This window comes from Mirounga leonina, unplaced genomic scaffold (genome assembly GCF_011800145.1).
Source record: "Mirounga leonina isolate KUSES-001 unplaced genomic scaffold, KU_Mleo_1.0 Mir_115, whole genome shotgun sequence".
Taxonomy (NCBI): domain Eukaryota; kingdom Metazoa; phylum Chordata; class Mammalia; order Carnivora; family Phocidae; genus Mirounga; species Mirounga leonina.
Genome location: NW_023270268.1, coordinates 64,296,675 through 64,311,431, shown reverse-complemented (window position 1 = coordinate 64,311,431; position 14,757 = coordinate 64,296,675). Strand labels below are relative to the sequence as shown.

Genomic DNA, 14,757 nt, shown 5'->3' with positions numbered 1-14,757 from the left:
AAGAAAGAAAGAAAGAAAGAAAGAAAGAAAGAAAGAAAGAAAGAAAAGAGAAAAGAAAAAAAAAGAAAAGAAAAGAGAAAAGAGAAAAAAGAAAAAAGAAAAAGGAAAGGAAAGGAAAGAAAAGAAAAGAAAGAAGGGTTGTCAAGACACTGGGAAGTCAATTCCTGAGACAGGAGACAAATAAGGCAAGCCCAACTTAATGCTGTCTATAAGGACACACTTTAGATTCAAAGACATAAATAGGCTGAAAGTTAAATGAAAGAAATACTCTACCCAACAACAATAAAACACACATTCTTCTCAAGTGTATATGGACCATTTTCCAGGTTAGGCCATAAAATAAGCCTCAAAAATTCTGAAAGGATTGAAATAATACAAAGTATCTCCTCCCACAACAATGGGGTAAAATTAGAAATAACAAAAGGAAACTTTGGAAATTCACAAGTATGTGGGAATTAAACAACACACTCCTAAATTACCAATGGGTCAAGAAGAAATCATAAGGAAATTAGAAAATACTTAGGGAAAAAAAAAACACAACATACAAAATTTATAGTATACAACTAAAGCAGTACCTATAAATTTTTAGCTATAAATGCACATATAATAAAAAACAATTTCAAATCAATAACTTAAACATGTGAGTTACTGATTTAAGATTATTGATTTAATACACCAGGGGGAGAAAAAGTAAATCTAAAGCAAGCAGAAAGAAAGAAATCATAGAATAGAAATTACTGAAAGAGAGAATACAAAAAATAACAGAAAATTCAACAAAATTATTTGGCTCTTTGGAAAGATTGACAATATTGACACTCCTTTAGCTAGGCTGGCCAAGAAAAAAAAAGAAGACACAAATTACTAAAATCAGGAATAAAAGATGGGACATCACTACCAACCTTACAGAAATAAAAGGGATTATGAGAACACTATGGACAACTACATGCCAACAAATTAGATAGCTTAGATGTAATGGACAAATTCCTACAAAGACACAAACTATAGAAACTGACTCAAGAAGAAATAAAAAGTCTTAATAGATCCCTAACAATAAATTCAATTAGTAATTTTTAAAACCCAAATGACTTCACTGATGAATTCTACCAAACACCTAAAGAATTAGTACCAATTCTCCCCAAGTTCTTCCAAAAAACAGGAGAAGGAAACACTTTCCAAAGTAGTCTATAAAACCAATATTAGCCTGATACCAAAGCCAGAAGACATCACTAGAAAATTGTAGACCATATCCCTTATGAATATAGACACCAAAACCCTCAACAAAATACTAGCAAACCAAATCCAGCAACACATAAGAAAGATTGTGCACCATAACCAAGCAAGATCTTATCCCAGGAAATACAAGCTTGAGTAAACAACCAAAAATCAATAAATGTAATACACCACACCAATAGAATAAGGGACAAATACTACATGATCACTTAAATAGAGAAAAAGCATTTGACAAAATCCAAAGCCCTTTCATGATAAAAACACTCAACAAACTAGAAATAAATAAGGACTTCCTCAATCTAATAAAGGGAATCTATAAAAGTCCCAAAGCTACCATCATACTCAATAGTGAAAAACTGAATGCTTTCCCCCTAAAATCAGTAACAGGACAAGAACAGGATGTTCACTCTCACCACTTCTGTTTAACATTGTGGTGGAGCTTCTGGCCCCAGCAATTAGCACATGAAAAAATGCTCAACATCATTTGTCATTAAAGGAAACAAGTCAAAACTATAATGAGATATCAATAGATATACACATCTATTAAAATTTCACAAATTAAAATAACCATCCGAGAGTTAGTAAGGACAGAGAACCACTGAAATTCACCATATACTGTTCGTAGGAATGTGAAATAGCACAACTATTTTGGAAACAATTTGGCAATTTTTTAAAAATTATACTTACACCTACTACATGACCTAGCCATTCCTACCACTAAGTATTTATCCAAGAGAATGGAGAGCATATATTCATACAAAGACTTGTTCACAAATGTTCAGACCAGCTTTATTTGTAATAGTCAGAGACAGGGAAACAATCAAAATGTTCACCAACACATGAATGGATACATCAGTTGTGGTACATCCATACAATGGAAAACAACAATAAGCAATGCACTACTGATAAGAGCAACAGTGAGGACTAATCTCAAAATAATCATGCTGAGTGAAAGAAGACTGACAAAAGAATAATATACTGTCACTATCTATTTAGATAAAATCCTAGAAAATGCAAATTATACTGACAAAAACAATAGCAGTTGTTACCCTGGCATGAGCAGGACTTGGGAGAGGCAGGAAAAGGGATTACCAAAAGGCATGAGTAAACTTTTGGAGGTGACAGAAATGTCCCTTACCTTGATGGTAGTTAATGATGGTTTCATGGGAGTGTATATATACCAAAATTAATCAAACTACATTTGAAACATAATATAGTTTAAAAAACAAAAATAAAAAACACATACATAGTAAAGCTACTAGAGCATAGATCTATAACAAATTAATCTGTATAAACTAAGCATGTGTGGGTGCCTGGGTGGGCAGTCGGTTAAGCGTTTGCCTTCAGCTCAGGTCATGATCCCAGGGTCCTGGGATCGAGTCTGCATCGGGCTCCCTGATTAGCAGTGAGTCTGCTTTTCCCTCTGCCCTTCCCCCCCACTTGTGCATGCTCTCTCTCTCACTCTCAAAAATAAATAAAAATTAAAAACAATAAATAATCTAAGCATGTGTAACTAAGTTGTAAGAATCTAATTTTAGGGAGTTTTCGTTTGCTTAAATGGCAAGGACTAGTTAATTGGCACTATCTCTTTTATTTCCTTTACCTGAAGCACTATCTCTTTTATTTCCTTTACCTGAAAAATTATAGTTGTTTCAATCAACCATAATAAGCATTTAAAACCTAAGCTAAATATTCAAAAATCTCAAGAACTCAGATGTGGCCAAACTCTATTAGGTTTATAAGTCAGCATCACAATTCAACATTAAAATAGCAGCTCCTATAACTCAACATTTACTGAAAACCTATTATGAGCACAGCATTTAGGATAAGGATATATTAGAAAGATTCTTAAATTCTCAGAAAGCTTAAATAATGTTGAAAAAGAAAGAAATCTTTAATCATCTGTCTTATCAGTATGGCTCATTATCCCCAAAGCAGCCAACTGATATATTCTAAGGGGAGATAACAGGTCAAATGACTATTCCCTACTTAGGTTACTCTATAATCTTTGTTTATAAAACATATTATATATAAATAACAAACACTATAGGCTACCATCAAAATAATACTGGTAAAGTACTCTACACACCAAACAAGTAAATTGGGCAAGTAATAACCTTTCAGCTTTCTCTTTTGTGAAGATTAAGTTAACGCTGACTGTCTACTTCAGTTTGCTGAAAGGATCAAGGTAAATTATGTGCAGAGTATGTTAAACCATGAAGTGTTGAAAAAAACTATTATCCTGGCCCTAAAATAACAAAGCAAAAGCATGAAGCCTGGCTGATCGACATATAAAATATACATAAGCAAAAACAGAAGCTGTTATTCGCTAATTTGAACATTATTCTACTGCTGGACCCTCTCTCTAGAGCTAAGTATTTTAAGAAACTCTGTTTCATATAGAAGCACCTCAGGAAATCTCAGAAATCATTTAACTAGATCTATTAAACATGTTGATGACATAAAGTCCAAAGAGTTAAAGTGCCCTCACCCTCCATGAGGCAAAACAATAGCAACAGTTTTCATTTCTGATTATAATAATCAAAAAAGATCATTTCTGGGGTGCCTGGCTGGCTCAGTCGGTTAAGCATCTGCCTTTGGCTCAGGTCATGATCCTGGGATGGAGCCCCACATCCGGCTCCCTGCTCGGTGGGGAGCCTGCTTCTTCCTCTCCCTTTGTTGTTCCCCCTGCTTGTGCTCTCACTCGCTCTATCTCAAATAAATAAATAAAATCTTTAAAAAAAAAATTAAAATGTAAAAAATAAAAATAAATAAATAAAAGAAAGATCATTTAAGTTTATTTACTTATTTATTTTTAAATAATCTCTATACCCAACGTGGGGCTTGAACTCATGACCCCTAAAAAGATGTGGTATACACACACACACACACACACACACACAATGGAATATTACTCAGCCATCAAAAAAATGAAATCTTGCCATTTGCAATGACGTGGATGGAATTAGAGGGTATTATGCTAAGTGAAATAAGTCAATCAGAGAAAGACAATTATCATATGATTTCACTCATATGTGGAATTTAAGAAACAAAATAGAGCACAGGGGAGGGAAGGGAGAGAAAAACTAAAATGAGATGAAAATAGAGAGGGAGGCAAACCATAAGAGACTTTTTTTTTTTTTTAATTTTATTTATTTATTCATGAGAGACAGAGAGAGACAGAGAGAGAGAGAGAGAGAGAGGCAGAGGGAGAAGCAGGCTCCCAAGGAGCAGGAAGCCCGATGCGGGACTCGATCCCAGGACCCTGAGATCATGACCTGAGCCGAAGGCAGACGCTTAACCATCTGAGCCACCCAGGCGCCCCATAAGAGACTCTTAATCATAGGAAACAAACTAAGGGTTGCTGGAGGGGAGGGAGGTGGGGGGTAACTGGGCATTAAGGAGGGCATGTGATGTAATGAGCACTGGGTGTTATACTTTATAAGACTGATGAATCACTGAACTCTACCTCTGAAACTAATACACTATATGTTAATTAATTGAATTTAAATTTTAAAAAGATGATTTCTGATTAGAGCTACATCTCCAAGTTAGACCTACAGTAATTAGCCTAAGTTTAACAATCAATCACCCAAGTCAATTCCACAGAGTTTATACTTTAATACATTTCCAACCAACCCTACCAATTTATACTCCATTAAATTCAAGGTAAGAAACAAAAAGTCAAAAGTAAAAGTGAAAGAAGTATTATAAATCTTTTCTTTTTATTTCACCACAGTCAACTTTCTGAGTTACATTTGCGTAGTTTAAATGAAGACAAGAACACGCTATGCCTGGAGGTATATGAAGAACATGTCCAGAAGTACATTTATAACATCACCAAATTTCTCAATCAATGTTACTTTCTATGCATAATAGTTTAATACCTTAAGAAATAAATGTTTTTGATTAATCAATGTATTCTTACAATACTTCTCTCATTTTAATGTGTAACTACATTATTAGAAAAATAATTTAGATAACACTTTATAAAAATATGCTATTGATATTTTTTCTTCATTTATGATTCTAATTGTTCTACACTTCAATTTTAATCTAGAAAACAATAAGAAATTGAAATAATACACTTACGTCATTACTTCCTTTAGTGATCCAATAGCTTTTTCTAGAGTGCTTTTGTCAGGATTTTCTTCAGCTGTATGCTTCTTAAGATCTGTTATGATAAAATGGTTTTTTTCCATGATTAGAAAAACAGTAGTAAAAAAAAAAAAAATAGTAGTTTTTTTTATCTGACTTCAAAATACTGTCCATCTTGGAGCACCTGGGTGGCTCAGTTGGTTAAGTGTCTGACTTCGGTTCTGGTCATGATCTCAGGGTCCTGGGATAGCGCCCCACGTCAGGGAGCTCAGCGGCGATCTGTCTGCTTATCCCTCTCCCTCTGCCTCTCCCCCTGCTCATGCTCTCTCTCTCTCTCAAATAAATAAATAAAATCTTTAAAAATAAATAAATAAAATGTTGTCCATTTTGATATAGGCTGATTAATTTTTTAAAGATATTATCTAAGCTTTACTTCAAAAAAAGTTTTTCCATGTTCTCTTAGGAGCTCTCTTCTTACACATTTGTTAAGGTTTCCACAATTTTACTGACTAAATTCTCAGAATATGTACAGATTTTCTTACACTGCTATCTCAATTCCCTTTTAGTAAAGCTTGGGGACACTTAGGTTCCTCAGGCTCTCTCCATAGTGCTGAATGAAAACACACAATCCTCAATTAGCGAGAAGTCATTATATGTTGTATTTCATGTTGGGGCCCATGGCTCAATAACAGAGAGCATTCGGTAACCTTGAAAGCAGGTTTTGTTTAACTTAGAGGTTCATGACACGCTGACACTTTGACTCCTATAGAGGTTAAGCTCCCTATGCCATGTTCCATCTGATGGTTCCCTAGTACCATGCCCACCCGATCTCATAAGAGAAAGGCTTAGAAACTATTTGATGGATTTCTAAATATACTTAATAAAAATAATGAAGTAAATAATCCAAAAAAAAGCTTTATAAAGTTAAATCACACTGCTTTGTTCATGCAGTCTCCTTATAATCTAAAAAAAACAGGACAGCTTTTAAAGATGGGGGAAATCATCTTATAAACTAGCTATTTTAACCTACATTAGATGACCTTAAAAACAACAAAAATGATCAATTTTTTAAATTACTACAACTCATACATTACCCAAAATATTTTAAAGAGAAAAATAGATTAAACAGTCACAAAATTAGCCTCTTTATCTGCTGCTATCCATAATAATGTGCTTAAGGTTTGGGGAACAAAATGCTTTATTACAGACTTATTCCTGTCTGTAATTTAGTTTTCATACTTAATTTTAAAAAATATAAAAACTGACCCTGTCCTAAAAATATTCACTACTTCAGGCAGCTAAATGTAAGGGCATATACATATGCTTTTCTTTTGCTAGAGGCAAAATTTATTCATAAAAATTAACTGTAAAAAAATAAAATTAACTCTCTTTAAGCTCCAGAATAAATGGATTCAGGCTTCAAGAGTGTTCTGCACAATCTAAGAAAGAAAGTAAGCATTAGATCAAGTATACAGATTTTATAAAGATTCAGAGAAGGACTAAATAACTTGAGACATGAATCATCTCTCATCTTGTGATTTTTGTGGGTGAATTTTGTTTACATGGATATAAATTGATTTTGACTTAATGACACACCATGAAATAAATGTAAGGCTTTTGGTAGAGAAACAAAAACTAAAATATCAGTCAATGTAATTGATACGATAACAAATAAAGCATTTTAGGAGACTTAATTATTGTAGTACCTGTGATTTTAAGATTATCCATAAAGGTATTTTCTATGTAAAACATAAACTTTAATGCTGAAATCTAAGAAAACTATGAAAATGAAAAGAATTTCAAAATTTTTAGAGCAAAACAATTCCATAAAAAAACATCCAAAGTAGTCTGAAAACAGATCAGACAAGTACCATTTAAAAGTAACGCAACACTGGGTAACCTCTGTACCGGTCGAATGAGAAGTTCAACAAGGCTTTGCCGTCCACATTCTGGTTTAGCTTGGTTTATCTGAAAGGAATTAATTTAACAATAAAAAAGGTTTTCTGCAAAGATTAAATGCCTTACATTTATTAGAGTACACCTTATCACTAGTGCCCTGAAAAGAACTAATAGAAGAGATGGGGTGGCAGTTGTTCTCTGGAAGATTACTGTGGTTAAATAATCTTCCAGGACCTGAAATGACCTCCTGGCCACTCAAGGATTAGCATCTTAAACACAAAGTGAGTTTCTCTGCACACTCCTATAAATTCCATCTTAAGTTTCTCTTGAGTCTACACCATTCACAAGAAAAAACAGTTTTTGAGGTATTAAGTATGCTGATACCATTGAATAAACAAAATAAAGCACTGGTAAAGAAAAAAAAAAATCCTTAAAGGCAAAACCAGATCACACTGACAAATGTTTGAGAACTAAAACATGTATAACTTTAAAAAATATGAGTACCTACAGACAACATTTTCACTCACTCAGCTCCCTCATGGCCTCTGCTATCTAAATCTTCTGAAGCCAAATATCACTGCCACTCTCAGGTCTGGCTAAAGTTAACAGGTTAAACATTAAGGTATTCTTACATGGATAGATTTTTACTAAAAGCATAATTTAAATGAACTCCTTCAGAAATTATCCTCAGATTTTTTATTTGAAAGAAACGCATGTTACCTTCAGAAAAGCATGAAATCTTGGTTTCTGTTTTTCACATTTAACAATTGTTTCCTTGCTCATTTCAAAGAAGTTTACAAAGGGAGGGTAGGTTTTTACCAAATCTTTTGACTAGGAAGAAGAAGAAAAAACACATTAATTTGTTATACATGTTACCCTTAGATAATGAAATTTAAAGCCAAATAATAAATAGTCAAAATCTGACATACTGGATGCAAAAGAGAAATTTAAAATAAGTTTCTTCTCAAGTTAAATATAGAAATTTTATGAATTTCTCATTAATGAGTTAATTGCTAACCAAAATGCATCAACTGGTACATATAGCCTAAAACTTGAAAAGCAAAGACTCAGAATCGAAAGTATACTAATGCTTATCGTATTGACATAAACATGACAGTTTAAAAACTTCTGTAAGTTCAGAATATAGTAATTAGTACCCAAGAACATGCTATTATTTATTGATGAATCCAAACCACCATTTAAAAGATCAATTATATTACTCAAAAACGCAACAACAAAAAAAGGGAAAATGTCTTGGCTAACTGAGGACACTAACAGGTATCAAAAAGATATGTGACACAATAGCCAAAATATGGAAAGAGCCCAGATGTCCATTGAGGGATGAATGTATAAAGAAGATGTGGTACACACACATACATACAATGAAATATTACTCAGCTATCAAAAAGAATGAAATCTTGCCATTTGCAACATGGATGGAACCACAATATGGTATTATGCTAAGTGGAAGAGTCAATCAGGGAAAGATACCAAATGATTTCACTCACATGTGGAATTTAAGAAACAAAACAGATCAACATAGGGGAAGGGAAGAAAAAATAAAATGAGATGAAAACAGAGAGGGAGGCAAACCATAAGAGACTCTTAACTCTAGGAAACAAACTGAGGGTTGCTGGAGGGGAGAGGGTGGGAGGATAGGGTAACTGGGTAATGGGCATTAAGAAGGATGCCTGAAGGCACCTGGGTGGCTCAGTTGGTTAAGCGACTGCCTTCGGCTCAGCTCATGATCCTGGAATCCCGGGATCGAGTCCCACATCGGGCTCCCTGCTCGGCAGGGAGTCTGCTTCTCCCTCTGCCCTTCCCACCTCTCATGCTCTCTCTCTCTAATAAATAAATAAATCAATCTTAAAAAAAAAAAAAAGGACCCTGGAAGTAATGAGCACTGGATGTTGTACGCAACTGACGAATCACTAAATTCTACCTCTGAAACTAAAAAAAAAAAAAAAAAGATGTGACAAAAAAAAGAAGAGAAAAAGGTATGTGACAATAATGTGCATATTTGGAATTCTCAACCAACCAGAAAAAAAACATGTAAGACTACATGGTAAGGATGGAAGTTAGGAGAAGGTTTCAGAAAAGTGTATGTGCCAGAACTCAAGGAACTGAAACCTATAAATTATATTCAAAGAGACTGATAGCCACTTATAAACCCTATTCACAGCACCTCTTTCAAAATGAATTTACTTTATTTGATAAAATTAAGTTATGTGGTTCCTACCCTAGTAAAAAAAAAAAAAAAAAAAGTTCATTAGAAGCTTTTATGCAGAGGAAACACAATGACAGCAAAAAAATGATATCAACTCAATTACAGAAAATTTTTTTAAAGAATCAATCTGTGGGGGCGCCTGAGTGGCTCAGTCAGTTAAGCGGCTGCCTTCAGCTCAGGTCATGATCCTGGGGTCCTGGGATCGAGCCCCGCGTCTGGCTCCCTGCTCAGTGGAGAGCCTGCTTCTCCCTCTCCCTCTGCCTACTTGTGCTCTCTATCTCTCTGTCAAATAAATAAATAAAAATCTTAAAAAAAAAAAAAAATCAATCTGTGACAGGCAAATAACTTGATATATATAAAATGATTACAGCACAGTATGACAATTAGTGTTCCTAACAATGACCTTGGGGTTTCAAGAAAGTGTTAACTTATATATAGCAAATATATTTCAGAAGAACACTTCCAATAATTTTACAAACACAACCATGTCAAAGTTTTGAAAGCTCTCACATTTAAACAAGTAACTGTCATTCCCTGCGAGTACTTAATGAGATGATGCTTTAGCCTGAAATCCTAAAAAAGAAATAAAATACTTACATATTTAAGAAAGATGTCACCAATGCTTTTGCTCTCATCCCAATTAACAATAAGGTCTTCAAGATCATCCTAAAAGAGCACAAAATGAAACATTTAAGCTTGAACTTGACAGTCCCTTAAACATCTTTCAATATTTTTGAAATATTTGAAAGAAGCACCTTACAAAGTATCTTCATTTGATGTGCAAAACAATTAATATAACACATTCTTTCTCCTTAACAAGGAATTAATTTTTTGACTAGAAGGAAAATATCCTTTGAAAAATAATTAAGAAAATATAAAGAGTATCAAGTCAGTAAGACTAAGCCTAACTTTCCAAATTGATATGACAGCTCAACATCTTTTCCTATTAACTATAAAGCTGATTGTCATTATTAATTACAGAAAACTACTTTCGATCTTGCTGCTAAAGCATCTTATTTAACATCAGCTATTTGAAACTGTAATCTCTAACAGGTCAGCAAATTTTACTTAAAGGGCCAGACGGTAAATATTTTAAACCTTGCAGACCATATGGTTTCTGTTACAAGTACAAATACAAGTCCTTGTACTGTGGAAGCAGCCAGACAATTCATAAGCAACTGAATGTGGCTGTGTTTCAATAAACCTTTCTTTACCAAAACAAGCATAACTACGAAAGTCCAAAACTGACTGGATTTGGTCCATCAACTATAGTTTGCATATTCCTGATCTATAAAACTTTACTATCATCATCCTAAAATATGAAATATTTATAAAAAATTAAGACATGTAAAAGCATTATAAGATAATAAAACACAAATCAGATGATAAAATGAGATGCCAAGAAATGATACATTCCCTAACTGAAATTCTAAAAGTGACTTTAAAGTAGAAATTAATCAATAAGCTCTTATAACCAAAAGTTCTCCAAGTGTCAGCGACAGGCCCCCCAGGACATCTTTTTAGTGGGATTCATGAGATTAAAGCTATTTTCATTACAATACTAAAGCTCTATTTGATTTTTCCACTCTAACTCTCTCAAATCATACAGTAGAGTTTCCCACAGACTACATGATGTGTGAGATACTGCAACAGACTGAATTCAGAAGCAGATATGAGAGTCTTCTCTTAAACCAGACAGAAAAAATGTAAAACAGTGTCACTCTTCTCACTATTTCTGCTTTGGAAATTAGTTATTCTCCATAAAGATTATGTTATTTATGCTACCCACATAATGAGTTATTATTGTTTTAAATGTATTAATATAATTTTTAAAATTAGATTGGATATCCACATGCAAAAAGATGAACCCTCACTTTACCCAAAAATTAATTCAAAATGGATTACAGACCTAACTATAGAGCTAAAACAATACAACTTTTAGAAGAAAACATAATCTTTAAAACCTTAAGTTAGGCAAAATTTCTTAGACATGAAAGCAAAATCACAGTACATAAAAGAAAAAATGGATAAACTGGACTTCATCAAAATTAAAAACTTCGGTATTTCAAAAGACACCATTAAAAAAATGAAAAGACAACCAACAATAGCCTGATAGAAAATATGTACAAAACACATAGCTAACAAAGGACTTGTATCTAGCATTTATAGAGAATACTTGCAACTCAGTAAGATGACAAACAAGCCAGTCAAAAAATGAGTGACAGAACTAAACACACATTTTACCAAATATAAAAATGACTAATAAGCATGTGAAAAGATGCTCAACATCATTTATCATTAAGGAAATGTGTATCAAGGCCACAATGAGGGGCACCTGGCTGGCTCAGTCAATGGAGCGTGCAACTCTTGATCTCGGGGTTTTAAGTTCGAGCTCCACATTGGGTGTACAGATTACTTAAAAATAAAATCTTGGGGCGCCCGGGTGGCTCAGATGGTTAAGCGTCTGCCTTCGGCTCAGGTCATGATCCCAGGGTCCTGGGATCGAGCCCCACATCTGGCTCCTGGCTAAGCGGGGAGCCTGCTTCTCCCTCTGCCTCTGCCTCTGCCCCTCCTCATGCTCTCTCTCTCTGTGTCTCAAATGAATAAAATCTTAAAAAAAAAAAAAAATCTTAAAAAAGCCAAAAAACAAAAAATTGCTATGTATAAAAAAATAAGAAAATACAAAAATTTTTTTAATTTGGGTGATGAGATTATGGGTATTTTCTTTTCTTTCTTTTTTTTAAGATTTATTTATTTATTTATTCGTCAGAGAGAGCACAAGCAGGAGCAGCAGCAGAGGCAGAGGGAGAAGCAGGCTCCCCGCTGAGCAAGAAGCCCGATACAGGACTCAGTCCCAGGACCCTGGGATCATGACCTGAGCCAAAGGCAGACACTTAACTGACTGATCCACCTAGGCGTCCCAAATTATGGGTATTTTCTATTCTTCTTTACTCCTGATTTTACAAATGTTTGACAACATGTATTGGTTTCGTGGTAAAAGAACACAGGCTTTGAAAACTTTTTTTTTTTTTTAAGATTTTATTTATTTATTTTAGAGAGAGAGGGAGATTGTGCAAGCAGTGAGGGGAAGAGAGGAGCAGAGGGAGAGCCAGAGAATCTCAAGCAGACTCTGCTCTGAGCACGGAGCCTAATGTGGAACTCGATCTCATGACCCCGAGATCATGACCTGAGCCAAAACTGAGTCGGATGCTTCACCGACTGAGCCACCCCAGAGCCCCACATGCTCTGAAATTTTTAAATGTGTGACAAACCTGAAATCAGCTAAAAAAACTAGTAGTAGAAATACTGTTAATACTACTTTCTAGAAAAAGCTTAAAGAATTATGTTACACATGAGAAAACTAAAGAGTGACAATCACTTCCAAAGCTCCAGTAAATCAGAGAACATGATTTTCTCAATTGAGATTATGATCCTGTACACATAACAAGTATAACATTTTATATTAGAAGAGTACTTGCACACCCAGACCAGCTAAATGACTGACACATATTCAAACTGATTCACAAATTAGCGGTAGAACATCAAGCTGAAAACCTACTTGCCTTCCCACTCTACCTTTATGCCTCTCAGTGTTTCCTATGAAAGAAAAAATATACCAAGAATACTTTTCAAGTATTCAGAAACCTAACTGGAAACAAGGATAAACTAGGCTGAAACTTTATTAGCTTTTTAAGAAAATAAAGATTCCTTCAGAGTTCCCTTTAGATCTAGAAATAACTGAAATATGATTGTGGATTTTGATAAAGTGCAAAATATGTTTGATAAATTGCATTTTTATTAACTTATAGATCATTTATATTTTTGTTTATAATGTGCAGTAAAATCAAAAGTAACTTAATGTACTTGTTTGAAAACATTCAATAATTCAGATTGATCTTTTTATTGGAATATGGACTAAACATTAATACAAGGTGTTCTGAGGAGAAAACTGATCAGTTTACTCAAGCATCTCATAGGAAAAATAAGAGGAAATAAAGCTTAACAACTTTTAAGAGTTCAGGTAAACCTGCCCCCAAATTACTTAACTATGAGAGACTAATACCTGTAAATCACAAACCCTTCATGAAAGGAAAAATCATTAAAAAGATAGCATTGTCTTATATCGTTTTTGTATTTATCTGACCAGAAATAGAGAAATGAACAAAATGGTCTCTAAGTCTCTTTCAGCTTCAGTTTTTCCAAACAATCCAAAGCAAAACAAAACATACAACCTGAGAGGAACAGTAAGAAAATAAGAAAATTAGCACTAGCAACCACATGTCTCTATAGAAAAGACATGAGAAGGCTTAATTCCTTATTTTCAGGATTAATAAAAAAAAATAAAATAAAAAACAGGCAAACAACAAATATTAATAAGGCACTGTAGCAAAGGGACATAAATGATTCAAAGGAATAAATAAGGGAGTAAGTTTTAGGTACAAAACTCATTGAGCCAATCAATAGTACCTGAAAAAAGCATTATATAAACATAATCCAGAAAGAATTACTACCAACCTAACATATAAAATTTACCTTTATCTTTGTGTGCACATCAAAGATATCAGGGATACTACCAAAAATAGTCTTAATCTCTTCTGGTGCAAGGATAGGCCCACCACGTTGTCCTTCCTCTTCCAATGGTACTTGAAATAACTAAAAGGTTAAAAAAAAAAAAAAAAAAGACTAGTTTAGATAGATTGTGGGAAAAGGAAAAAAAAAAGTGAACATATAGACAGTGATAACAGAGGAGATGTTGAGGGGTGCCTGGGTAGCTCGGTCAGTTAAGGGTCTGCCTTCGGCTCAGGTCATGATCCCAGGGTCCTGGGATCAAGCCCCTTATCAGGCTCCCTACTCAGCCGGGAGTCTGCTTCTCCCTCTGCCTCTCCTCTCCCTCCACCCCCCACCCCACTTGTGCGTGCACGCTCTCTTGCTCTCTCTCGCAAATAAAATCTTAAAAAAAAAGAGAGGAGATGTTGATGGAAAAAAGTAATTAAAAAAATACTTCTCCCTAAATTTGAGACCTTTTTTCTTATAACATTTTCTATTTTATCCTATTTATTTATACATCTGTGTGTGCATACATACTCTTATAATAAAATGTTGTTAGAATCTAATAAAAGTTTATCACACAGTTCTACAAATCATTAAAATTGTTAGAATACAAGAGTAATTTCTACTTTCTATTCAGGTTACTAAGGAAGACAATAAGCAATCAGTTATTTCCAGACATACACTTAAGATAAGTATTAAATGTCTTGACATAGTAGTGTAGAAACTTTGTTTAATAGAAAGGGACTGGATTT

The 14,757-nt window shown here is 34.0% G+C and overlaps 1 protein-coding gene across 3 annotated transcripts in view; it reads right to left on the bottom strand.

Moving 5' to 3' along the window:
- Nucleotides 1-14,757, bottom strand: part of ECT2 (epithelial cell transforming 2) — a 61,235-nt gene that overhangs the window by 22,591 nt on the left and 23,887 nt on the right. For all 3 annotated transcript variants that reach the window (XM_034999087.1, XM_034999095.1, XM_034999103.1), the window contains 5 exons: nucleotides 13,988-14,107; nucleotides 10,052-10,120; nucleotides 7,948-8,058; nucleotides 7,200-7,296; nucleotides 5,323-5,404 (listed from right to left, as the gene is read on the bottom strand). In XM_034999087.1, the coding sequence (XP_034854978.1) occupies nucleotides 5,323-5,404; nucleotides 7,200-7,296; nucleotides 7,948-8,058; nucleotides 10,052-10,120; nucleotides 13,988-14,107 (479 nt within the window). The remainder of the gene's footprint in view (nucleotides 1-5,322; nucleotides 5,405-7,199; nucleotides 7,297-7,947; nucleotides 8,059-10,051; nucleotides 10,121-13,987; nucleotides 14,108-14,757) is intronic.